The following is a 27,915-nucleotide window of genomic DNA, read 5'->3' as shown; positions in this document are numbered from 1 at the left end:
AAAGGAAGGAAGGAAGGAAGGAAGGAAGGAAGGAAGGAAGGAAGGAAGGAAGGAAGGAAGGAAGGAAGGAAGGAAGGAAGGAAGGAAGGAAGGAAGGAAGGAAGGAAGGAAGGAAAAAAGAGAGTGCAAAAAAATTGGGAGGCATGTCCTACATTCTTGATGGGTCTTTGCTCATAGCCCAGTTAGTAAACCTCATACTGACCGGACAAACCATCCAGAGTCTCAGGCCATATTATTTCTTCTTTTTTTCTGAAGCACCTTAACAGTTTTTCACTGGTGTGCTTTCGAAGTGGCCTAGAATAGTCTCATCTGCTGCATTTGGCTTGTTTTCTAAGATCTGTTTAAAAACATGTATTTCTTGAAGTTTCTATCTGCTCATGAGGTTCTTTTATCCATTCTGGTTTTCATATAAAAACAGAAGCAAGACTTTTGTTCTGTCCTGCACACCTGGCTTTAGCATAAAGTAATTCTCTTTCTACACCCCTACCCCATCACTTTTGCTCCCGGGAATGTAAATCCTCTTGCTCAGAATCTGCAAAGGGTTTTGTTTAGTTTGTTTTTAAAATACAGACAATCTTAAAACAAAAATGGCACATAAGCCTTCCTATGCTTTGGATAGGAGTCAAACTTGCTCAGGTAGAATTTGTGGCTCAAAACGGCAGCCAAGGCCTGGCTGAAGAGGACATATGATACCACAAGCCACCAGGTAAAATTGTAGAATCCAAAGGTGATAGCCAAGGACACATAGATCATCAGTTCTGCAAAATAATTAGGGCCAGAAACATATTCAAACCAGTCTCCAAAAGGAATTCTGTAGTTAGAGTGAATGACCTTTCCTGAAATGAAAAAAAAAAAAAAAGACAGCATGAATTTCAAATGAGGGTTTGGAAGTGAGTTCATGCTCTAGAAAGCATGCAATTATACTTGCATTTATATTATAGTCTCACCCATCTACATGTAAAACACACAATCTTGACATTAGTGACCAATTTCTACATAAAAAACTATTCAGTTCAGCAATCCAAACATTAATAATTATAAAAGAAAAACTAGTACAAAAAGTTTGTATAAAAAAGGGACATCATTAGCTTGGTAACCGAAAAAGATTCCAACTTCAAACTTCAACCCCATTTTTATATGAACTTGATGACAAAAACTGACATGTGTTGAGGCAATTTTCTATAAAAGACTAAATTGTTTTAGGTGGAAACTAAATTTACTAGAGGAAACAATCAGCTACTTGGCAAGCCAATTCCGAAAGTAAGAGGATTTCTAAGGCTAACCATGTAAATTATCTGGATATTTTAGGCCCAAAAGCATACTCTGACCTAAAGCTTACTTTCTGGGGCTTGGTTATCTTGCATTTTTCCATATAACAACAACAGGAGCAGCAACCAGCATTTCATAGTTTGTAAAACCCCTTACAAACACATCTCATTTTAATCTCACAACAACCCGTTATAGATGAGCAAACGACCTATCCCAAAGGCTGAAGTTTAATTTTACTTTTTTTTTTTTTTTGCAGGGCAATGAGGGTTAAGTGACTTGCCCACAGTCACACAGCTAGTGTCAAGCGTCTGAAGCTGGCTTTGAACTCAGGTCCTCCTGAATCCAGGGCCAGTGCTTTATCCACTGCGCCACCTAGCTGCCCCCATTAATTTTACTTTTAAAGAAGGAAAGATCGTTTAAAGAGTGGGGTAAATGCAGTAGGATAAACGAAAGGGCTAGAGCCTGAGAGATTATAAATGATTATTTTTCTTTTTGCCCTCGTACATTTACACATAGTTTGAAGCCAAGACAGTATTTCTGGGCATCGCTATCCCAAACTTACGAGGTTCTTGGAGAGAGGAATTAAAAACAACTACTGCCTGTGCATTTTGGTGGCATAAAATGTTAAATAAATGCGAAGGCAACAGAATTCTATAACCTCCAAAGATGGCAAGCCCATGAATCAGGAATTCCAAAATGTCCTCGTCAATGAATTTCATTTCTTTCTCACCAAAAAAAATTTTTTTTTTTACTAGAAAAGCAGTAACTCTGCTTAATTTGGGTTTCTCTTCTCTCTCCCCCCAACTCTAATAAAGGCAAATGTCTCTCTCTGATGCTTTATGGTATGCTTCCAACAACCCTACAAGGTAAGTGGCTGGCAGCGTTATCATCCCCTCTCTCAGATGTCAAGACCACTGCCCAAAAGGTGGGCAACGGGTTAGTACTTCATCCAACAGGCTGTGTGTCCTTCTCAAAGAAGACCATGACAGATGTCATGACTTGCAATGAATTGGATTTAAGTGAAGAAGGGCTGTGCAAAGTCACCAGCTTCACTCTCTCCTCCACAGCCACCTGGGTCCAGTGGCAAGATATACATCAAGACAACTGGAGATGGCCCTGGGTGTTTGAGGCAACTGGGTTAAGTGACTTGCCCAGGGTCACACAGCTAGTAATTATCAAATGTCTGAGGCTGGATTTGAACTCATGACCTCTGGACTCCTGGGCCAGGGCTCCATCCACTGTGCCCCCTAGCTGCCCCTCATCCAACATGTACATTTCAATGTACTAGGAGCAAAAAAGAGGATTGGATGTGAAACTGTGAACATGTTATGATTTTTTTTATTGTATATTGAATTTTAACAATGTAGTAACAAGACTGCCCTTTTTGTATACTCTATTTAAAAATATTTCATAGCCGCTTTTTAAAAAATCTTATTACTACCCACTAATTCTTTGCTCCCTCAACCTTCCCTTGTAACAAATGATTGTAAAGCAAAACAAATTAGTACATAAGCTATGTCTGGAAAATGTAAGAATCTTTGAACACTAAAGTGGGAAGGGACAGAGATCATCTGGTCTAAACCCTTCATTTTATGGGTGAGGAAATTGAGACCCTTATAGGTAAAGTAATCTGTACTAAGCCATCTAGCTGGTTGGTGCAGAAAAGAACAATTGTGCTCTGAATATTAGCGATGATAGGCTGCAAGCCTAAATAAGCTCACCTGAATCATTTTTCCTCATATTAGCCAGGATGACATGACACCTGTGCTGATGGACAGATGACCAGATGTACATCATCATTCCCAGGATATGGAACCAACGTGCTTGCATCAACAGACTCTTCCCTATATAAACTGTGGATGTGACAATGACCTGATTAGCAAAATGTTGTTGACACCAGAAATACAGTGTGTCTGGAAAAGGGAAAAACCTTGACAAGTGTGCTCAGGAACAGAACTCATAGAACCATCCTACCAGTCTGATTTTTTCCTTATGCACCTGGAAGGTGAACTCATCAGGATGCAAAGTGGAGAACCTCCCCTTCCTCTCCCTTCCCTTCAGGTCTCTAGACAAGGGACAGCCTTGCTCTCCACTGGCTGACAAACTTTGGAGCCACTGGCAGAAGATCCTACGCTGTGAGACATTTTTCTCTGTCGGCATGCTCTAGGCCATGTTCCCTTTTAAAAGTGGAATTCTGTACTCTATGGCTAGCAACAATGCTATGATGCATAAGGGTGTGGAGTATGATTACTTCTGCCATGAAAAAGCATACTGACAGGTTTGTGGCAGGGAAAAGCAGTGGGTACTATCCTGTGTCATGAAAAAACTGTAAAGGAATTTCTGTTCAAAAGCCATGCTTAAAGGCAATTCATTCTGTTCCAATGTCAGGAAAACAATTCCTAGAAACACAGGGTATTCTTTATTTCTGCATGCTCCACATACCTACCGTGAAGACAAAGTAAGCACCTGAGGGGAGGGATCAGAAATGAGCTCTTTTCCTAATCAAAAAACCACAAATTACAGACATACAAGTGGAGAGAAGCCTTCTGATTGATGGGATCCCAATCCATAGTTAGAGGGGTCTTTTAGATTACAGGATCAGAGCTTGAGAGCTAAAAGAAATGTCATCTAGTCCAATTCTCTCATTTTATAGATGAGGAATCTGAGATCCAGAGATATCTGATTTCTCCACAGTCATAAAGATAGGACTTGAATGTAATTGTAGGAAAAGGATCTCCAAGGGGAGAAAAAAAAAAAACCCTTCAAATCCAGAAATTACGTTTAAAAAAAGAGATGGCAAATTTGATGCAACCTTCCTCTTCAAAGACTGTTTTACCTGGGGCTTGTAACCAGGTGGCTCAGACAGGAATGTTCCAAAGCTTCCATTAACATTAAATCACAATACCCTAAGGGAGTAGGGGCAGTGGTGGGTTGGAAATGTGTAGACACTACACAAATAAAGATAACAGAAGGTAGGATGAGGGAAAAGGAGAGGTCCAAATAAGATGCCCTAGGAATGCTGGAGCAACAACCCCAGGAGGTAGGTGGCTGGCAGTATTATTAGAAGGGGTCAGGGGAAGGGAAGGCTCAAGGAAATTTATAGGAGCATCTAGCACCTGGCAAATATGTGCTAACATCCATGGGTGTCCACTCCTCCCTGGAGCTCTCCTAAGAGAAGTTCAGAAAGCAATGCAAGCGGAGAGGGAACACAATCTGGCCCACAGCTCCAAAAGAGCTCAGTGACGTCAATCACCCAGTTGAAACACAAACATCTATTAAGTGCTTGCTATGTGCCAGGCACTGTGCTAGGTACTAGGGAGTCAGGAGGCTGGAAGCCAACAGCCAGAAGCACTTTGGAAAACAAAAGTTGCTGGCATTCACCAAGAATGTGTGAAAATCATGCCATTAACTAAAATCATGTCAAAAAAAAGTTCTTCCCAGTATGGAAAATACAACATCTCAATTTAATTGAGCTAATTAAATTCAGAGCAGCTTAACTGAGTCATCTTATTCTAGGGGTATTGAACTATCAGAGGAATCTGACTGTGTCATGATCCCAGGGAGAAAATAAATACCGCACAAAGAGAGGAAGTATAAAAATCATTTAAGAAGCCTCTCCTGAAAGCCTCCTAAGGCCTTATGGGAAAATTTAGATGGGGAAGTAGAAATCAAAGCGAACCAATGCTTAAGTATTAGACACACAGAAAATTCAATATAAATTTGTATAGATAGGATAAGGGTTGCTTTTAGTAATCAAAGGGGAAATATGACTCTGGGAGAAAACAGATTCACGTCAGAGAGAAATACAGTGCCAGAATCCAGATAGTGACAGATGTAATAAAAAACCAGCTTGCAACAAAGATGTTAATGCATTAGGCTATAGAAAATTTTGAGACTGAACAGTCACCACAACCCAGTTTCTTACAGTGATCAATACTGTTAAAGGACACACTGCTCCCTTTTCTTAACAACAGATATAAACGGTTTTCGGGGAACATACCTTATGAGTGCTGTTTGGGTGCTTGCTGGAAAGTGCTGTGTCGAGACAAAGCTTATGGGTAACATTTAAAAATTTAAAAATGCAATCCATGATCGTGATTTCCCTCCAAATCAGTGGTTCTTAACCCTTTTTGTATCATGGACCCCACTGGCAGTCTGGTGAAGACTGTGGACCCCTTCTCAGAATCATGGTGTTTTTTTTTTTTTTTTTTTGCAGGGCAATGGGGTTTAAGTGACTTGCCCAGGGTCACACAGCTAGTAAGTGTCTGAGGCTGGATTTGAACTCAGGTCCTCCTGAATCCAAGGCTAGTGCCTTATCCATTGTGCCACCTAGCTGCCCCCTAGAATCAGGGTTTTAAACAACTGAGGTTTAGGTCTAAATTTCAGTTAGAGGTTAATGAAAATAAAAATGAAATTTTGTCCCTATCCAAGTTCACGGACTTCCAGAAATCTGTCAGATCTCTGGAATCTCTAGATCTCAGATCAAGAACCCTTGCTCTGATATAAGGAATGTTGAAAAAATGCTATTTCAATTTCACACTACCCTTTTCCTCTCTCTGGCCCTCCCATTACAATAAGCTTGTTATTTGTGATAGGCAGAAAATGCTAAGTTATAGGCTCTGTGGAACCTTATCCTACCCTCACAGGAGAAGGGAATGTTTTGTTATTTTCCAAAGGATTAAGGAACTTTTCTCATAGTAAACCTGGATCTGAATAAACCATTCCCATGATGCCAGGAGCCACAATGCAGCAACCTGCACAAGTGAGTGGTTAGAGGCAATAGCTGGACCAGGGAAAGGTATCCACGGTTCTGTGTTTATCTCGGCTCTACCTCATCGAAGAAGCAAAATCACATCTAGGCATACGTTTCTGTTGCCTGTTGCTAACTTTCCCATAAGGTCACAAGCTCCTCGAACCCAAGGGATTGTATCATCGACTCTCCCACAACACCTGGTACAGCATTCTGCCCCACACTATGCTGTCAATGAAGCCCAAAGAGCTAAGCTGGACAGACAGACCAATGGAAGCACTCACCATTTCTGCCATCAATTGGTGCTTGGCACAGCACTGTCAAGCCAATAATAACATAGTAAGAGATTCCAAAGCAGTACTGGACCACGTGAATCACGCTCTCTGAGAACACGCTGATGAAGAGGCACTCAATGAGTCTTCTTATACTATGGAGCCACATAAACATTAGCACCAAAAAGGTGGAAAGGACCAGCTCATCACCTGCAATTAAAAGCACAACACACTCAAGGACCTGCCTCTCCTGAGGCTCACGTTCAATGCTATGTTTCCAATGGTAAAACACAGAACTGGACGACCTTCAAGCTAAAGACAGGTTAGTATAGTTTGAATAGTTTTGTTCAGCTTAAAGATAGTTCATTACAACCCCTCATTTTTTCTTTTTCCTTTTCAGGGCAATGAGGCTTAAGTGACTTGCCCAGAGTCACACAGCTAGTAAATATCAAGTGTCTGAGGCCAGATTTGAACTCAGGTCCTCCTGAATCCAGGGCTGGTGCTTTATTCACTGCGCCACCTAGCTGTCCCCAAACCCCTCATTTTTTTTTTTTTTAGTGAGGCAATTGGGGTTAAGTGACTTGCCCAGGGTCACACAGCTAGTAAGTGTTAAGTGTCTGAGGCCGGATTTGAACTCAGGTACTCCTGACTCCAGGGCCGGTGCTCTATCCACTGTGCCACCTAGCTGCCCCTAAACCCCTCATTTTTTTTGTTTTTTTTGGCGGGGCAATGGGGGTTAAGTGACTTGCCCAAGGTCACACAGCTAGTAAGTGTCTGAGGCTGGATTTGAACTCAGGTACTCCTGAATCCAGGGCCAGTGCTTTATCCACTGCGCCACCTAGCCGCCCCTAAACCCCTCATTTTTTATAGATATACGCCCAGAATTATTTTTTTTAATTAATTAATTAATTTATTCATTCATTTATTTATTTATTTGATTGGCTAATCAAGTAGCAGTCCTGGGATGGGAACCCTGGTCCCCTGAAACCTTCTTCGAGAAGCTAGGTGTCAAAGTGGAGAAAGCACCAGGCCTGGAATAAGGAAGTCCTGAGTTCAAATCCAGTCTCAGATACTTACCAGCTGTGTGACCCTGGACAAGTCATTTAATCACTGCCAGCCTCTGTTTCTTTAAATGTAAAATGGGGATAATTACAGCACCTACCACACAGAGTTGTTGTGAGGATAAACTGAGATATTCATAAAGTGCTTAGGACAGTGCCTGGCACATAGTAGGCGCTACAAAAATGCTTGCTTTTAATTAATTATTGTAAGCATCTGATCACAGCTATGCTATAGAGCAAAGCTTCTTAAACCACGGGTCAAGACTTCCTATGTGGCTGAGTAAATGGTTACATATACCTAGTTTATATACCTACATAGCTGGGGTCGTGTAGAAATTTCTTGGGAGAAAAGGGGTCGTGAGTGGAAAAATGTTTAAGACGCCCTCCTATAGATGACACTTTCTGAACTACATGGAAAGCCCCCTGCTGTCAGATAAAGTGACCTGGTCTGAAAGATAAGAGAAGCCACTTGGGAGCACGTGTTTCACGCTATGGAGGTCCCTATGTAGTGGAAGGCCAAGATCCACCTGTGCTTCCTGGCACTTTCAGGCAGACATGAAGGCAGTCAAACATTGCAGATGCAGACAAGGTCCTCTGCGTCCTGCCCCAGTCGGGGGAACTGGGGACAGTATGGGGACAGGGGAGAGAAGAAGCCGTTTAAGAGAGAACAAACATGAGTCACCTAGAGACACAGACTGAACCAGAAAGGGACAGAACTAGCAACAAAACCCAAAGCAAACAAACTGTACATTTCATATGACAATCAGACTGAAGAACAGCCCTGCTCTGGGCCTCTGTTCCCTGCAATGGCACAAATTGTTTAGTACACACACACACACACACACACACACACCCTTCCCCTTCCTTCTACTGGTAAGCTCTAGTATAATTCAACCAAGTCCTGAAAAATGGTTGTTTAAATGAAGAGATGTAGTGGAATCTTCTCTCCTTTCAAAAAGGGAGTCTGCTCTTCCCCTCCTAGTTCTCCTGGTCTAACAGCTCAAAATTCCTGTTCCTAGGGAAGCTGTGACAGGATTGAGCCGCTGGGGGACAGGAGATGTTTGCATCTTGCTCCTCACTGTGGTTAATTTTGGTTTAGGTCGGTTATTATTTTTCCCTCCAAGTTTTCCATTTTTAAAAGTGTAGCTAAATGGGAAGAGGGTATTTTGTAATCGTCTTTTTTGGGGGGGTGGGGCAATGAGGGTTAAGTGACTTGCCCAGGGTCACACAGCTAGTAAGTGTCAAGTGTCTGAGGCCGCCTTTGAACTCAGGTCCTCTTGAATCTAGGGCCAGTGCTTTATCTACTGCACCACCTAGCTGCCCTGTAATTGTTTTTTTAAAAAAAAAAGATGGCAAAAGGATTACCAGTTTACTGCAAACTCACTGTGTAACGTATTTTTACTTTTTCTTCCCAAAGTTTTGTATCGAGTTTCCCAGCAAAAGCTCATCGAAGTCCTGAGGCTTTGTGCTGATTACCTTGTGACACCATGTGTCCTAGAAACTAATGTTTCAGAGTAAAGGATAGGACACACTTTTTGCTCCTTTTCAGCTGTTTACGGCTTCTTTGATGCTTCCACAGATCTGTGCTCTCTTTGATGTGTGGACACCATCTGATGGGACAGATCTCATCCTGTCACTGTCTTACAAGATACATACAGAGAGAGAGGCGGGGGCACAGCACTTGTCTCAAAGTCAGGAAAGCCAATTCAAAAGCTTGGCTCTGAAGATTGGAGTAAAAGCTATTCACTCCTCTCTACAATTTTCATTTTTCTATTTTTTTCTTCTACCTCCTACTCCAAGCAAGACTTGTAATAATAAAAATAATTTTGTTGTTGTTTAGTCATTGCAGTTGTGTCCAATTTTTTATCACCCTTTTAGGGGTTTTCTTGGAAAAGATACTGGAATGGTTTGCCATTTCCTTCTCTAGCTTGTTTTACAGATGAGAAAACTTAGGCAAACAGTGTTAAGTGACTTGCTCAGGGTCACATAGCTAGTAAGTTTCTCAGGACAGATTTGAAATTAGGTCTTCCCAACTCCAGGCCTGGTACTTTATCTGCTGTACCACCTAGCTGCTTCAATAATAATAGCTAACATATATAGCAATTTAAGGTTTGCAAAGCACTTCTCATATCATCCTAGTCTCACAACTCTGTGAGGAAGGCGCTGCCCCATCTTACAGATGATGAAACTGAGGCGGAGAGATGAACTGATTTGCCTAGTGTCCCATAGCCAGTAGTTATCTGAGGTGGGATTCAATCCTACATCTTCTTGTCCCCAACTCCAGAGGGTACTCACTATGCACAAACTTTACAAAATATTTCCTAATTTTGACAGGCTGGGGGTAAGGATTGATTTTTACTCTATCTGTAGCATGCCATGGGCAATTCTTGCTAACTTGACATTATCAAAACAGGATGAATGTTGGGAAGTGAGTGGTGGGGGGAGTTTACCTTGCATTTGTGAAGCCCCGAGTTTTCTGAGCAAATCCTGAAGCCACACTGGAAAGGGTGTTCCTAGGAACAAGGCTTGGGTAAGGCATAGGAGCAAGAAGCCATTCCACACCACCGAAATGATGTAGAAATGGCAAAACCACCTGTAGAAACAACAGAAACCTGGTATGAGTCAAGGGGGCTTAGGCTAAGTCAGCCTGGAGGAAGTTTAATGCTTTTGAGGACTTGAATTCTATCAGAAAGTTATTGCAAATGTGCTGTTAGAATGAGGCTCATTGGCAGAAGGCCCTCATGGGACCAGATTTCTTCCAAAGCTTAAGAACACCACAAATCTTGCACCATTTAGATGGAGGTTCAATTAGCAATGCTTCTTATCTCTCTCTCTCTCAAAGCCTCCCTCTTCTGGGTTCAAGTTCTAGAGATGGGCCATGATGGCATCCCAGGAAAACCAATGTTGTGGCCTCCATAGCCAAACGAAGGTAGGATTTCTATATACTGCAATAACAGGTGTGGGATGGTTTCCAAAGATTTTGTAAGACTTTACAGAATAAGCCCTAAAACACCACAGCCTGGGGGGCAAATTAAAGTTATTTGTCTAGAGAAATTAAAGCATTCTGCTTCAATTATTAGGCAGCACTAAGTTCTGGGAGTTATATTTGAAGGTTGCTACGTGGTCCAGTGGATAAAGTGCCAGGCCTGGAATCAGGAAGACATCTTTCTGAGTTCAAATCTGGCTTCAGACATTAAAGTTGTGTGACCTTGGGCAAGTCACTCAACCCTGTTTGCCTCAGTTTCCTCATCTGTACAATGAGCTGGAGAAGGAAATGGCAGACCACTCCAATATCTTTGTCAAGAAAACCCCAAATGGAGTCACAAAGAGTCAGACAGAACTGAAAACAACTGAATAGAAATGATGAAATGACCAAGAAATACATACCTTGCTCCATTTCTAAGATACTCTCAGATTTGGCTGAGATCAGTTAGCATGGAAGCATGGTATAGTGTATCACAGAGCTGGTTCTGGAGCCAGACAGACCCAGGTTCAAATTCTGTCTCTGATACTTTGTTGTTCAGTAGTGTCTGACTCTATGACCATGGGGACCACAGCTCACAAGATACTAGAGTGGTGTGCCATTTCCTTCGCCAGTGGATTAAGGCCAAATTTGAACTCAGGTCCTCACGAATCCAGGTCCAGAACTTTTATCTACTGAGTCATCTAGTTCCCCCCTTTGATTCTTAGCTGCTATGAAACCCTGGGCAAGTCACATAACTTCTAGGTGCCCCAGGCCAGTCTCTAAGATTGTACATGACCTGGAAAAGGCTTTAGCGGCCATCTAGTCCATTTCTTTCATTTTACACATAAGGAAACTGAGGCCCAGAGGAGTACCATAACTTACTCAAAGTAACACATAAGTGTCTGAGTCGGAATTTGAACCCAGGTTCCCCAACACCAAATCCAACACTCTACCACTCTAACTGGCCATCTTGTAGTAGACAGGTGTGGATCTGCATTGCTAGAAGGATTTTCTTAACTGGGAACTCCCTACATGGATGAAATTCTAATTCCATTCCTTTATACCCCCTCTAAAAAAGACCCCCCCCCAATAAATAAGAATCAAGGGACAAGTATTTACTAAGTTCTTGTGCCAGGCGGCATGCTAAGTCTTACATATATACAGAAAAGCAAAAAACATAAAATAAAACCAAAAAGGAAAAAAAAATCCTTTCCCAAGAGGCCAATGATTTCCACTCACTCCATTTGTTGTCTGGAAAGAGACTTTCAAACACCAGTCATTCATGGGTTGAGGTAGCCTTACATTAACATACTGCAGTTGTTCCTAATCTCTCCTGCCTAGCCAGCAGTACCAATAGGAAAGCACTGGTTTTCTTCATATTCTCCCAGATACTTTTTATTTTTATTTTTTTTGTTTTTGCAGGTGATGGGGGTTAAGTGACTTGCCCAGGGTCACACAGCTAGTAAGTGTCAAGTGTCTGAGGCCGGATTTGAACTCAGGTACTCCTGAATCCAGGGCCGATGCTTTAACCACTGAGCCATCTAGCTGCCCCTATTTTTATTCTTTTAATTAAAAAAAATTTTTTGCAGGGCAATGAGGGTTAAGTGACTTGCCCAGGGTCACACAGCTAGTAAGTGTCAAGTGTCTGAGGCTGGATTTGAACTCAGGTCCTCCTGACTCCAGGGCCGGTGCTTTATCCACTGCGCCACCTAGCTGCCCCAGTCCCAGATACTTTTTAATCCACACATGGTCCCCTCAGAGTTCATCCCCTCTCCCCCCCTTCTTCCCTGTAGGTTAGCAGATTTCTGTTACAGTAATCCTGGTTCTGCCATCACCTTTTTCTACTCTCTCTTTTCTTGCACATTCTTATAGGACGCTTCAGGAGTGTCATGCACTCCTGAATCAGTATTAGTAGTATGCCCTTGTCAGTGGCGTTCTGGTGTTAATGCTAAAAAACAAAACCCAAACAACCAAACCAAACCAAACCAAAACAACAACAACAACAACAACAACAACAGAATGAGTCTGTAAAGTAAGGTTGGCTCACACAACTCTGTAGTGTGTTGTTGTATGAAGAATTCCAAATGAGGTGCTCTCCCTTTATTTGCAGATTTTTAAAACACCTGACTAGAGGGGCAGCTAGGTGGCGCAGTGGATAGAGCACTGGTCCTGGATTCAGGAGGACCTGAGTTCAAATCCGACCTCAGACACTTAACACATACTAGCTGTGTGACCCTGGGCAAGTCACTTAACCCCAATTGCCTCACCAAAAAACAAACAAAAAACCAGAGCCAGAATAAAACCTTAAAAACAAAACAAAAACACCTGACTAGAGGAAGGGGAGGTGGCAGGCTAAAAAGGGCAGTGAGTTGAGTCAACAGAATTTCAGTCACTTCTCTCTTCAGATGTTTTCTGCTTTTATGACCATATACTCCTTTCTGGGTTTCAATTTCCTTAAATGTAAAATGAGGGGAGTTGACCTAAGTGATCTCCGAGGCCCCCTTCTATCTACTGAGGAGTTATCTGAGTTCAAAGTTTAAAAAAAAAAACCGCACACACACAAACCACCAACCCCAAAGAAAATCACAGCAGAATCAGCTTTCTAGGTCTTCAGCACAAATCTGGAAGGCAGAAAGTTTCAAAACTGTGCAACCAAGTTGCTTCACACGGAGTCTACTTCTCAGAAGATGACTATAAGGCAACAGTGTTTTAGGAAGTCAAATCCCTGGTAGGTAAGGGTAAATCTGAAAACAACAACGCAGGCGCATCATCTCCTGCGCAAATGTAATGAAGGTGTTGCACTTATTTGAGCTTTAGTTCTCAGACTGCTTTGATGTCCAGAAAAACAAAACGTTCAAAGTTTAATAATATTTAAGCAGTTAATGTGCCACATGAAGGGGTGGGGCGGGGAGGGGAAAGGAAGGTGACTGAGCCTGCCAGTACCGATCGCTGACTCATTGTAAATATTAACAGTAACTTTTCTTTTTTTTTTTTTTTAAATAAAAGTATTTTATTATTTTCCAGTTACATGTAGAACAGTAGCTTTTCTAAAAGAGGACAAAGCCTACCAGATAGCATCTGGGAAGAAGATGAAAACTACCAGACCCTATCAGACCTGAACACTGTTCAAACTTCAGATAGTTCAAAAAGCCTGTGATTTCTTTGATGCAGGTGCTCTGTCAATACATTCTCAACTGGAGTAGACAGAGCTCATAAGTAGCTGTGGCCAAACATGAATGAATGACTGTATGAATGGAATCAGCATTTGCTGACTTATCTTCTGGGAGATGGGCTTCTCCAGGCTTTTCCAAGCTGGTCCTTGAAACAGATGCTGTCTCTTCCTGGGTCTGCATGAAAAACCTTTTCTACCTTCCCAGAAGGTACCTCAGAGGTCATTGTGTCCCACATGGATCTGCATGAGAACTCCCTTTCCCGTACGCTTGGGAACAAAAGATGATCCAAACTTTATTTGAAGACTTCTAAGGATGGGGAGCCCACCACCTCTCAGGTTGGCTATTTCGACTTTAGGCACGTTTTTCTTGTTTGGAAGTTTCCCGTTAATTCATACCTTGACGAGCTTGTCTACATCTTCCACTTAAGAGTCCCCAGCTCTGCTCCAGGTGTCCATCCCTTCTGCCTCGAGAAAGCTTTCCAAAAGTCTCACCCTCCACTTTAATCCTTATCTTTTCCAGGCTAAAGAACCTAAGTTCTTTCAACTGATCTTCCATATGATTTGATCTCAAGGCCCTTCAAATGGGTTCTTTTCAATGGAACACAATCCTGCACAGGGGGGGCTTGACCAGGCACCAGTTTTGAACATGGGGGTTCTTCATGAAGCCTAAGAATAAATAAGGAGCTTTCCCACCATTTTCTACAGGGATGACGCTCACCAGGGCTGCTGGCATATACCCTTCCATATAATCCTATCCACCTTCAGGTACAATGAGACCAAGGGAAGAAAGGGAAGGGGGAGAGAGGCGATAGCAGAAAGACCACTAGATTTGTAATCAGACAGACTGCCAATGGGACCTTGGGCAGGTAGGTCATTTCTCAATTTTGTGTAAAATGAGGGGGATGGACTGGCTGATCACTAAGGTCCCTTCCAGATCCAAATCGACTCTGATGAACTAAACCATGATATTCTTTAATTCAGGCAGCTGTGGTTATTTAATGCCACATATACCCTGGAGAACACTCAGGCTGTTACTACTGTATCCAAAAGCTGCAACACTGAACCATGACACCTTCTGGCCTCATATACAACCAGCAGGTAAACAATTACTAATGTGCCAAGCATTGGGGATACAAATAAAGGCAAAAAACAATCCCTGGGTATTAGGCGCTTACAATCTAATGGAGAAAGTTGTTATCATTCCGTCATGTCCAACTCTCCATGACACCAATACTATCTATGGGTTGGGGGGGGGGAGTGCAAAGGGCTGCTGTGATTTGTCATTTTCTTCTCTCATGGATAATGGCAAACGGGTTAAGCGATCTGTTCAGGGTCACACAGCTAGTATCTGAGGCTGGATCTGAACTCAGGTCTTCCTAACCAGGCTGGTGCTCTATCCATTGAGACAGCCAGCTGCCTCTGGTTGGGGAAGCCAACACAGAAAAATTGGGAGGGGGTGGAGAGAGGATGGATGATGGCTGGGGGGAATGAGGAAATCCAGAAGAGTGGACCCTATGGGAAAAAGATTAGATGACTGCCCTGGGGCCCTCCTTAAATGGAGGATGGGGGAGAAGCTATTCCACAGTCCATCCTCTGCAGCCAGAGGAGGGGAGGAGCCCCAGGACCAGGGGGTGCTGAGCAGATAAGGAGTTTCAGAATGGATGGGATCTTGGGAGATGCTGAGATTCCTGAGGGAATGAAGAACCAGATCTGTCAACTGGAAAAGTGGCTCAAGGACCAACTTATAGGATGATATCTTTCGAGCTGGAAGGGACTGCAAAGGTCATTTAGTTTACACTTCCTCATGGTACAAATGGGAAACGGAGGCAAAGAGAAATGAAGGACCGTGCACAAAGCTGAGAAGGCAGTAAGCAGTGTTTTTTTTTCACAACATAGCTGTTCAGTAGTTTTTCAGTCATGTCCTACTCTTCCTGACCCCATGTGGGGTTTTCTTGGCAAAGCTACTGGAGTGGTTTGCCATTTCTTTCTCCCACTCATTGTACAGATGAGGAAACTGAGGCAAACAGGGTCAAATGACTTGCCCAGGGTCACACAGCTAGTAAGTGTCTGAGGCTGTATTTCAGTCCAAGCCTGGAACTCTATCCTCTGTATCACCTAACTGCCTTACTACAGCATAGATTGCCCTCAATAATAAGAGGAGTCTCTGGGTGGCCCAGTAGTTAGAGCACTGGTCCTAGAGGCAGAAAGACCTGAGTTCAAATCCAGCCTCAGATACTTAACTAGCCGTGTGACCCTGGGCAAGTCACTTAACCAGCCTGCCTCAGTTTCCTCAACTGTAAAATGGGAAAATAACAATGCCTACCTCCCAGGTTTGTCATGAGAATCAAATGAAATATCTTTATGTTGTTTCCATGTGATTTTGAAGTCCTTGGGTTCAGGGACTCTCTTTTGCCGCTTTTTTGTATCTCCAGTGCTTGGCACAGTGCCTGGCACATAGTAGGTGTTTAATAAATGCTTGTTCCTTTCTCCTTCAAGGAGTTCTCATTCCTGGCATAAAAAATTATATTTCTGGGGGCAGGTAGGTGGCGCAGTGGATAAAGCACCGGCCCTGGATTCAGGAGGACCTGAGTTCAAATCCGGCCTCAGACACTTGACACTTACTAGCTGTGTGACCCTGGGCAAGTCACTTAACCCTCATTGCCCCACACACAAAAAAAATTATATTTCTTCATTTGTGTTCTTCTGGGATGACAAATGATGGGATCATAGGAGATGATCCAACCTCCTGTTTTACACATGAGGAAACTGAGGCCCCAAAAGCCGAAGATAAGGAAGTGGCAGAACATGTATGAAACCCTGGTCCCTTGACCCCAAATCTTTCTCTTTCTAATGAACACAGTGCCTATCTCACCCTGTTATTTTTTGTTTTAAAAAATAATTTAGATGGAATATAACACAATCAAATAAGGGTTTTCAAGCTTTCAGACTTCTGGCAGGTACTCCTTCCTTCTCCATAAGAACTGTGGTCAACACACCTCTCATTGTTTAACTGGATCTGCCCCATTATCTTCCCTGACAATACAAAAAGAACTGTATTGTTTAGATTCAGAAAAAAACAATAGCTGAGACATATAATGGGAGGTTCTGCTCCAAAACTTGGGAGGAAGTCCTCTAGTATTATTTCATAACTTAGTGGAAAGACAAGAAGTTACTAGGAGCCCAACGAGAATCAACTGTTAATAATACTAATGAGGAATAAGGGAAAGTCACAAAGTCCTCGGATGACCTCAAAGGGTCCACTCAGCTGTAAATCCGAGGGCGTCTCCATTTTTTTGCTCACCAAGTAACAGGTATGCACCAGGGTAGGAGCCAGAGAAATCCATGATAAACATGGCATATCAATAAAAGAAAAGTCTGGAATTTCATCTGCATGGGGCACTCCCTCATCTACAGATGGCCTATGATTTGGTGACATGCCCAGGGTTATACCACTGGTATCAGAGATGAATGTGAAGCCAGGTCTCGTTTGCCCCCCAAACCCACTTTATACACTCTGACATACTGACCCTTATCAAATACTGTGCAGAGCGTGTTTTTCCAAAAACTTATTATATTAAATGGGAGATTCAACATTCTGCACAGAGCAATTTCTCCTCCTCCATTTTATGAGTGTATTAATGACAGAAAAGGTGATAAGAAGGAAGAAAAAAAATTGGAAGCGAGAGAAAAGATTTATTTTGATTAAAACCAGGATGAGAGAAAATTCCCAGTTTTAGGAGATTCTCTGGCAAACATAAATTCTAACTCCTTTAGCTTAACGTTGGGGATAATCTCAGAAAGTTAAAGATTTAGTTAAGGCAGATGTTGCCTGTACTTTATTATGTCTGTATTCTTCATTCAATTTTTCTCTTGTCAGAAAAACTGCTGCTCCAACTCATGCCAATATATAGGATCACAGATTAAGATTTGCAGGGGACCTATGGAGCTATCTGGTCTAACCTCATTTTGCAGATGATGAAATCATTTTCATCTGTGAGGAGGCAGGTGACTTGCCTAGTCATCCAGGTGGTAATGTGAATGGCTGAACCAGATATGATCTCAGGGCTAGTGATTAAGTCCTGCTCTCTTTCCACACCAGCCTCCACCAGTTAGAATACAGTGATTGTTTACACCTCAGAAGTCAGGCTGTATTTAGCCTCTCGGCCGCTGAAGATAGGTTAGACTGCTTTGGGATTATGCTTTTTGGGTCACATTCTTCTGTCCTAAATGCCAACTATAAATACACTCTGAGCTGGACCCTGGCACTCAATTTTTTCAAAAAGTAAAAACATAACCCAAACCACCCCCCTCCCAATCTCAGATTCAGTGAATTGCTCCTTAGCGCTGATTTAATTTCAGGCAACTAGATTTCATTCCTCAAGAAAATCACATGTTCTACACACCTCCCCACCATGGGATAATGCTGAAAAGCTGATGTTCCAAATGGTAACAGAGGCAGTTGAGAGATGGGAGATTTTGGGTCCCTGTACCTTCAAAAAACTTACACAAGTGGGTGGTCACCACTGACACTTAACCAGGCAACTCTGGCAGTGACCACCAGTCAATTTCACCTGATATGGGTTCATTTAGGAGTCATGCCAGACATAAGAAGTGGCACTGTTTAATACGGAAAGCTTGCTGTTAGACTGAAATGAAGGGCCATGGCTAAGATGGGCATGGTGATCACGGTCCAAACATAACTCATCCAATACAATGTGAATGCTGACATCTTATATGGACTCTCCCTTTCTCGACTTTAGAAGTCACCATTCAGGGGTCCTGCTGTTCTGATTAGTAAAAGCAGATAGAGAGTGGACTGGAGTCAGGAAGACCTGAGTTCAAATCCTGCCTCAGATACTCACTGTGTGACCCTGGACAAGTCACTTAATCTCTCTGCCTCAGTTTCCTCAACCATAAAATGAGGATTTTAACAGCACCTACTTCCCAGGATTCTTATGAGTCTCAAATGGGAGGTCTGTAAAGCTTAGCACGATGTCTGGCACTTAGCAGGTGCTAGTACCACACCCTGCTCCAAAACAGTTACAGGTCCATATTACTACAGCTTCTGGAAAGGGTGGAGATGCGTCCATTGACAAGATACTGTTGTACTCATCACCTCTGTTACTTCCCACCAAAACACTTTTCTCCAGCCTCTCTTCCTCTTCTACTTGGATCGTCTCTCCCACAGAATGTTTTAAGAGAACAGTTTATATAGTAACCACCTTATAAAGAGAACCTGAAAGCCTTGAGAACCCAATCAATTCAACAACCTGTCACGATTCTAAGGGACCAATAAGGAAGCCCAATACCTACCTCCTGAGACATCGGAGACCACGGACTCAAGGTGAGTAATGAGACATACATTTTTTGGACATGGCTTATGGGCGATATTTTGCTTTTCTTGACCATGTGCATTTGTTATGAGAGTTTTCTTTTTCTCATATGGGATGGTAATTAACTGAAAAGATCAGATTTAAAAAGGAAGTTCCTGGAAGACTAGTGCAAAGGTTTCTCTTTCGCTTTTGCAGCCCCGAAGCACCCTGCCTGACAATAAACGCCTTTTCATTCATTCATCAAAACACACATGCGAGGCATGAATGAGGAAGGGGTTTAGAAGGAGTAAAAAATAGCCTTCGAAACCTTTAGTAAGTCAACTCAAACATCAAAGAAGATGATGCCGAGGGGGGGTGGGGAGGCTGTTGAGAAAAGACTTTCCCTACCCAAAGCACGGCTTATGTTTAATGATAAAGGAGAGCGCAGCGCCCGGGATAGCGTGTTCTTCGCTGTCCGGAGCCCGGCACGGTGGCCTGAGCCAGGAAGCATGCGTGCCCATCCCAGCGGAGCTAGACCCGCAGTCGGGGCACGGCTCCGTACGGTTGCGCCCGGCTCTCCCTCCAGTCGCCTTCGCCAAACATGCCCTCTGCTGCCCCCTGCAGGCCACCCGAACGAGTGGCGCGCCGCCTCGGAGCCTTCTGGCGTCCGGGCGGGCTCCGCCACGAGCGAACTAGGAAGCGGAGACCAAGGTCAGTTACCTCTTGGGGACATCGAAGACCTCATAGGAGGTCGGGCGCTGCTGCCCCACGCTCTTGGTTTTCCCATATCGGATCAGGTCCTGGAAAAAGGTGGACAGAGCCAAGGGCCCCTGCGGAAAGACGCTGGGCGGCGCGGTCTGCAGCAGCAGGGCCAGGAGGAAGGCGCAGGCCAGGATGAGCCACAGGGCTCCGATGGGAGTGAGGTGGAAGAGCCCGGCGCCTACCCACGGGGCCATGGCCAACGCCGCCGCCCACGCCGAAAGGCTGCCCGGGGCTGGGCGCGCGCGCACGCTGGGAACGTCTCTCGGACCCGCAGGCCCCGAACCTCGGCACGCGTTTGACGCGCCACGCGGGGCGGAGACTCGGAGACTTTTCCCCGCCTGGCTGGGAGAGCGCGCCTGGTTCCCCGGCGCCGCGGGGCCCAGCCTCGGCCGGCCCCAGTGCGGGAGCCCTGGCCCCCTCGGGGTTACTCTGAGCGATGCGCCCACCCTCCCGCGGGTACCCCCGCCCCACACCCTTGGGGGAGCCTCCCACTTTGGGGGCGGGGCAAAAAGAAGCGCGAGGGACGTAGGAAGGTTAAAAATAAGCAGGGTTTATGCAATCCGAAAGGTTTGTCCCACTCCTACTAAAGCACGTGGGCCGGTGCCTCATTCACCGACTCCTTTGTCTTCAGGCCTCCCACTAGAGACCGCGGGAGAAGTTAAGATGGAAATAGGCTCTAATCTAGAGGCAAAGACACTTTTATATGCGACTCTAAGCATTTCCCAAAGTGGGGGATACAATCCCAACTCGCAAGGAGCTTACATCCTAACAGGGAACACAGGTCCGTATAAATATAGAGTGGATAAGTACAAATGTATGAAAGGTACCCAAATTTAAGTAAGGTAGTTTGGGAGGAAGGGCACTATGAGTTGCGATTAGAAATGGCTACCTGCAGAAGATGGTGATTCTTCAGCTGCATCTTCAAGGCCGATTGAATATAAGTTTCAAGTCAAGTTGCATGGTGCCCCGTTTGAGAGTAAAAAGGGTCACAACTTTCCTGTGTTGGCAAGGCTATAGCTTTCCGTTTTATGGTTTCTACTTAGTAGGAACAAAGGAAATGTTAGTCCAAGGAATGCATACATTTGCAAATTAGACAAAACCTCTATAACAATTTTCCCTAAGGCAAGTATCTACTCAGATATGATGATAAGGGCAGAAAACGCTAGAAGATACCACAAACAGTACTGCAGTAGAAAGATTACTCATGGGGGCAGCTAGGTGGCACTGACCCTGGTTTCAGGAGGACCTGAGTTCAAATTTGACCTCAGACACTTGACACTAGCTGTGTGACCCTGGGCAAGTCACTTAACCCCAATTACCTAAAAAAAAAAAAATTAGAGGAAGGAACCTGAGACCATTGCCAGGCAAAAAGAAAAAAGAAAAAGAACTCACTGATAAAAGTCAGTTTGTTTGACTTACCATCACACTGAAGAGCATTATGCTAAGTTGTCATCAACTACAAATATTTAGGGATGCTTGATTGGACACCTTGGGAAAGGTCTGTGCCAGGGTACAAAGAAGCAATGAAATAAGTCCACTTCCCTCAAAGACCTTACAGTCTAGAAGGAGAGAGAAGATATGTGAACATGAAAAAGAAGTACTATGGTCCAAATATATACGTGTCCCCTATCTCAGAGAAAGGCGAGAACTCCCTTTTTGCTTGTTTGATGGCAAATTCAACAAATATTTATTAAGTACAAGACACTATGCAAGTGCAGGACACTAGGGGCACAAAAGCAGAAAAGCTCTTGGAACAATTGATAATCACTGACATTAAACACACAACACACAGACATGATCACACTTGATCCTGTGAGGTAGGTCCATTTTGCAAAGGGAGGCAATGAAGCTGATAAAGGTTAAGTGGCTTCCTCATGTTCATATAGCTCCTAAGTAAGTATCAGAGTCAGAATTCACACCAAAGCCTCTTCTCATCTCAGGCCCAGGGCTCTTTTCACTATCTGCATAGGAAGCCTCTCATATACTTATGTTCTACTGTATGAGCATATACAAGAGCAATACAAGGCAGGGTGGAAACAGGGCATAGTGTAGGAAAGAGAAGAGAGCTTTGGGAATATTTGAGGAAGAATAGAGAGCAAAGAGCTGGAGAGGTTAGGGAAGGTTTCATGGAAAATGTGTTAGCTGAGCTAGGTCTTGAGAAAAGACAGAGGAGCAATCATGTGTCTACTGCATGCCAGAGACTGTGCTAAGCACTTTACAATTATCTTATTTGATCCTCACAACAACCCTGGGAGGGAGGTGCTGTTGTTATCCCCATTTTACAGTTGGAGAAACTGAAGCAGGTGGTAGTGAAGTGACTTGCCCAGGGTTGCACAGCTTACATCTGAGGACAGCCTTGAAGACTTAAACTCAGCAAATCCTGACTCCAGACCCAGCGTGCTATCGGATGTACCACATTATGAAAGAGTTCATTTTAGCTGTAAAAGATAGCATGTGGAAATGCATGGAGATGAGTAAGAAAGAATGCGTTGAGTTCTAAGAAGAACATGAAATCCATATAATGTTGGGACAACTAAAAGTTAGAGGGACATAGTTTCTGAGTAACTTAATCATTTTATTAATAAGACCAGCAGGTTAATAAAAGGATGGTCATTTGGACAACTCTCTCGGACCAAAGACAATCATGGGGGCAGCTAGGTCGTGCAGTGGATAGAGCACTGGCCCTGGAGTCAGGAGGACCTGAGTTCAAATCCGGCCTCAGACACTTAACACTTACTAGCTGTGTGACCCTGGGCAAGTCACTTAACCCCAATTGCCCCACTTAAAAAAAAAAAAAAGACAATCATGGTCGGTTTTTATATCCTTGAAACAGTAGGTGGTCAAGAGTCTGACCCCGGCACAGAGAGATTATCTCCACTGGGATAAACTCCAGACTTGGGCTATCAATTAAAACAATGTATTCCCTATCCTTCCCCTGGTATGATAAGCCTTCCCCTATATAGACAAAATGATCAGTCTCCATCCAAGCTTGAGAACACAATGAGCTTCCTCCTGTAGCTTTTACAATTATATGTGGTCACCCTATTTCTGTCCCAAGTTTAGGGAACCTAGCTGGGTTTATTATATATTTGTTATTTAGAGATTAAAGGCTACTGCACCAGTTTGGGGGCATTAAGCACTTATTGAAGCATATTAAATATTAGTAAAGATAGAGCACATGGCCATGAAAGTTAGGATGGCCTATCTAGGATATAGGGGAGAGAGCGCAAAATGGATACATCTTGCCTCCTCCAGTGTCCCAGGGCCAAGAGAGCCAGTGTTTATTTAAGCTTGCTGTGGGCAGGAGGAGAGCCGCCCTGACACATTGCTCAAAGCACCATTCAAATCTATTGGTTTACTGGATTTGAAGGTGGTCCAGATGATGTCAGAGTATGGAGACCTCAGAGGGGAAAAAACCTTCAGGTAGGTGTGGTTTTAGTGAGGTAATTTCCTGACTCTGGGTTGGCCTTAAGAAAGACCAGGCCAGGCTTTCTCAGCAGGGGCCTCTGGGAGTCCCCCCAAACCCTATTATTAATATTTTTCTCACACCCCCCTAGATGAAATTCCTTGTATGGTTGGGTGGGGTCTGACCAAGATGGAGGAGAGGTAATGCGATCTCATCAGGAATGTCTTTCAGGAAAACCTGAAGGACTTTGGAAGAAGGGGGAAGCTCTGAATCTTCCTAAGATACCAGCTATTAATAATCATTTCTCACGTTGTATAATGTAAACAAAGAATAGGAAAGGTGGGAGTCAGAATGTGAAGGACCTTGAAAGCCAGGTGTTGTTTTTTTTTCCTAGAGATAATAGGAAGCCACTCAAAGTTTTTGAGCAAGGGAGTGATATATTTTAAGACTCTTTATGCATGTAAAGATATGCTAAGACTTTTAAGCATGGGAATGTCATATTCAGAATTATATGTAATGAGGATTATTTTGGCAGCTATGTGGTGGATAGATTAGTAAGGGGGATAGACTTGAAAATAGGGGGTTCAATTAAGATACTGTTTAAATGATCCAGGGGAGAAATGATGTGGGCTCAAACTAGAGTATTGGTTCTGTGAGTAGAGACAAGGTCACAGGTGCAATAAAGGTTGTTAGGGTACATTCAACAAAACTCAACAATTGATTAGATATGGAAGGTAGAGGAGACAGAAGAGCCAAGGATAATTCTGAAGTTGTGACCCTGGGTGACTAGGAGGATGGTAGGGCCCTTAATAGAGAGGTGGGTAATGCTTGCAGGGGAAACTGATAAGTTCAGTTTTGGACATATTGAGTTTGAAATGTCAGTGAAATAAACAGGTAGAGTTGTAGCTTATGTATTGCCTAGAAACTGATTGGGTGTAGAAGAGGCTCTGGACATGCAAATAATTGGTAAATGTTTTATGATGTATTATTTATTGCTTTAGAAAATTTGATGCCAAGAATATCATGCTATATTCAGTATCCATTTGTGTCTGTTTATTCCAATCATGAGGAAACTCCATTGTATCAGTTACAAGACTAGGGCACAGTGAATTTCTGGTAGATTTGGGGCTCAGAGCTGTTCAGATTGGGTTCACAATAATCCATACCCCATTATACTAATGAGCTGTTACAGCCTCCCAAACAGAGGTAGAACTAAGGGAAAGATGGTTGCCCATTCTGAGAACCAGACAGGTTAGCACTTATACAACAATTCTGCTTTGTTGGGCCAAGGTGGGGAGAATGCCACAACTGCTGGAATGTGTTTGGGATTCTGCAGGGCCAGATCATTTTTTGCTGAACAGTATCGAATTCATGGCTAACAGCACCACCAGATGGTTAAATGTAAAATGGGAATACTTGTGCTATCTACTCCACAGGGTTATGAGGAAAGTAAAAACATTAAAACAGTATATAAATTTAAACTTATTTTCTAAATAACTTGTCACCCCATGTAGGACATGCTTGCTCATTAGTTGATTTGTCAATTCCTTCACTAAACGGGAACACTGATTTCTTTTTCTTATGTAATTTTGCCTTTTTATATAACTCCCACATTTAAATCTCTAGCTTATTTCTCCCTGGAAGTTAGCTGGTAGATAGTAAGTTTAAAAGTTGTTTTTATTTTCTTTTGTTTTTAGGATAAGAGAGACCCGATGATATTTACGTGAAGGAACTGTCTAAGAAGGAGATATTGAAGATGCAGAAGAGAGGGAGAACCTTTGCTCTAGGGAAGTGGTTGAGGGCAAGGGACGGGTTTTAGGATACCGGTGGAGGTTATGTTTGGCAAGAAAAAGGACCATCTTATCCTTTGATGCTGGAGAGAAGAAAGAGAACCTTGGTGAAGACATAGCATTAGAGGAGTGGAGGAAAGGACTTAAGGGTATGTAAGTTGGATGGCTTGAATCTTTTTTGTAAGGTGGAAGAGATAAGAGAGGAAGAGCCGATGGAACTAATGGCTTAGGAATAGAAGACAAAGTTTGGAGCAGACTTTATGAAGAGTGGAATCATTAATAAGGAGAGATAAAAGAATTGCCTTACAGCAGGGAAGGTTCAGTTGAGGTTAGGTAGTTTAAAGTCATAATCGACCCACTCAGCAGCCATTAAATATCTTTTTTTTTCTTGTTAAATTATTTAGAATTTTATTTTTCCAAATTACATGTGAAAACAAATTTTGACATCAATTTTTAAAGAACTTTGTGTTCCAACTTCTCTTCCTCCCTCTCTTCCCACCCCCACCCCCAAGAACTCAAGCAATTCAATATAAGTTATACATGAGTAGTCACGCAAAACATCTCCACGTTAGCCACGTTGTGAAAGAAAACAGACAAAAACACAACTTCAGATTAAGGAACTATCAAAAAATTATGCTTCAATCTGTTTTCAGATACCATCAGTTCTTCTCTGGAGATGGATTGCAATTTTCACAAGTCCTTCAGAGTTATCTTGGATCATTGCATTGCTGAAAACAACCAAGTCATTCACAGCAGATATTGCTGTTATTTTGGATACAGTACATTTCACTCTGCATCAGTTCATGTAGGTCTTTCTAGGTTTTTCTGATAGCATCCTGCTCATAATTTTTTTTTGTTTCCTATAAAGGAACTAACAAAAAAAATTATGTTTCAATCTGTATTCAAGTACCATCTATTCTCTCTCTGTAGATGGATTGCATTTTTCATAAGACCTTCAGAGTTGTCTTGGATCATTGAGCTATTGAATATCTAAGGATCTCAGGATCCTTTGGTCCTCTCACACAGAATCTCAGAGCTGGAAGTGATCTTAGGGAATGATCAGTGCAACCTAGAGCCTGAACAAGAATCGTCCTGATAATATCCCCCACAAATGGTCATCCAGCCCTTTCTAATTTTGTATTGCTCTAACATTAGCCAGTTTTTCCATACATCATGTCTGAATTTGCTTCTTTTCAACTTTCACCCATTTTTCCTTGTTCATTCATTCGAAGCCTCAACATTAGAACTCTCGTTGACTTCTCTTTGTTCTTCTTGCTCTATATCTAATAAATCACCTATTACTTCCTTTATAATAACTCACTTATCTTCCTTTTGTTTTTAAACCATAGTGGTAATTTCTAGTCCACAATGGATAACAACAGATCACAGGATATAGACAATTTGGGGAAGAGGGGTAAGGGGGTTAAGTAACTTGCCTGAGAGTCACACTGCTAATAATAAACAACAGTTAGCATTTTCAGATTTAAACTCAGGTCCTCCTGACTCCAGGGCCAGTGGTCTATCCATTGTGTCACCTAGCTATCCCAACAATCAATTTTATCAGTGATTTTAGTCAGTTTTCCCCAAAACTGGGGGAACAGATTAGAACCCACATTTAGAAATTTAAATTACACAGTTTGTCTGTTTTTAAAATCCCTATATATTTAACATGGCAGATTTTCAATCAGCTTCATTCTCCCTGTTCCTTTTCGTCATCACTGCCACTGGGTTTTTAGCTCTCACCCAAATTATTCCTGTGGTCGCTTAACTGGACTTCTTGCTTCCAGGTCTCTCTTCACTCCAGTGTATCCTGTACTTTGCTGTTAGAATCAACTTCCTGAACACTGCTCTAAACATATTGAATTAAACTTAAGTTCCTAAACTGACATATAAGGCCCCCTACGGTTTGGACCCAGCCAACCTACCTTTTGGGCTTATCTCTTTCTCTTCTCCTTTAAAGCCTGTGCTGGGGGGGGCAGCTAGGTGGCGCCGTGGATAAAGCACGGGCCCTGGATTCAGGAGGACCTGAGTTCAAATTCGGCCTCAGACACTTGCCACTTACTAGCTGTGTGACCCTGGGTAAGTCACTTATCCCTCATTGCCCTGCAAAAAAACCAAAACCAAAACCAAAACCAAAAAACAACAAACAAGCAAAAAATAAAGCCTATGCTGTAGCCAAACTGGAATTGTCAATGTTATAAAAACATGCTCTCATAGAATCTTACCTATAGAACTGGAAGAAACACAAGAGTTCTTCTATCAAATCCACCCCTCATTTTACAGAGAAGGAAACTAAGGCCCAGAGACACAGGTAGTGTCAGAAGCAGGATCTGAGACTAGGTCCCCTGCCTCTGAATCAATCAGGACCCTCCGTACCTCTGGTCACTTTGTTCCCTACCACTGGAATCCCCACACCCCACCAGCTCTGCTTGTCTAGTGCAGAGCTACCCCTGCAGGGCCAACTATATTTTTTACTCCAGGGACCTGTATTCCCACTCTGGGCTTGCCACTTTTTAGCTGTGTGATCTCAGACAAGTCATTTAATATCTTTCACTTTGAGTTTCCTTCTCTGACATGTGGAAATAATATTTAGGCTACACACTTCATAGAATTCTAGATCTAGATGAGATAGTTATGTAAAAGTGCTTTGCAAACCTCAAAGGTTATATAAGTCCAAATCTTTTTTAGTATACTATTAGTAGAATTTCAACTGGAAATTACGTCTTTCCCACCTGAACTCCCCCTCTTTTGAATTTTCACGTTTTACTTTGTAGCATGATCATTTCAAGAATTATGTCTTCTTTGTCTTGAACCCCACCTTCTCCCCTCCCCTCCAAACAAACACCTCAGGGATCTCGCATAGGGCCACATATGTACCTGGTAAGTCTAATACATAGTTCCTTAATGATTGTCAAGTTTCCTATTCCCAGCTTTTTCTTTTAGTGGCAAAAAGTATTTGTGATCCTCTTTTGCAGACAATAAAACTTTTTTGGGCAATATGGTGATTTAATGAGAGACATACAATGTGGGAAAGTAGAAAGAACATTGGACTTAGAGTTAGAAGATCCAGCTTGTGGCCTTTTTAGAGTTAGAAGATCCAGCTTGTGGCCTCCAGCTGGGTGACATTGGACATGTCTCCTTAATGTCTCTGAACCT

General features: G+C 42.8%; 1 protein-coding gene across 1 annotated transcript; it reads right to left on the bottom strand.

The window, feature by feature from the left end:
• Positions 1–45: 45 nt before the first annotated feature.
• Positions 46–19,964, bottom strand: SRD5A3 (steroid 5 alpha-reductase 3). Its single transcript, XM_043971435.1, has 5 exons — positions 19,522–19,964; positions 9,803–9,945; positions 6,304–6,501; positions 2,991–3,122; positions 46–836 (listed from the first exon to the last, which is right to left on the bottom strand). The coding sequence occupies exons 1-5, from the start codon at positions 19,755–19,757 to the stop codon at positions 577–579; spliced, it is 969 nt and encodes a 322-aa protein (XP_043827370.1). The 5' UTR covers positions 19,758–19,964; the 3' UTR covers positions 46–576.
• Between the last annotated feature and the right edge of the window lie 7,951 nt (positions 19,965–27,915).

Source organism: Dromiciops gliroides, chromosome 6, assembly GCF_019393635.1.
Source record: "Dromiciops gliroides isolate mDroGli1 chromosome 6, mDroGli1.pri, whole genome shotgun sequence".
NCBI classification, from domain to species: Eukaryota; Metazoa; Chordata; class Mammalia; order Microbiotheria; family Microbiotheriidae; genus Dromiciops; species Dromiciops gliroides.
The sequence above is the reverse complement of the archived record's forward strand: the minus strand, read 5'-3'. Positions and strand labels throughout refer to the sequence as shown.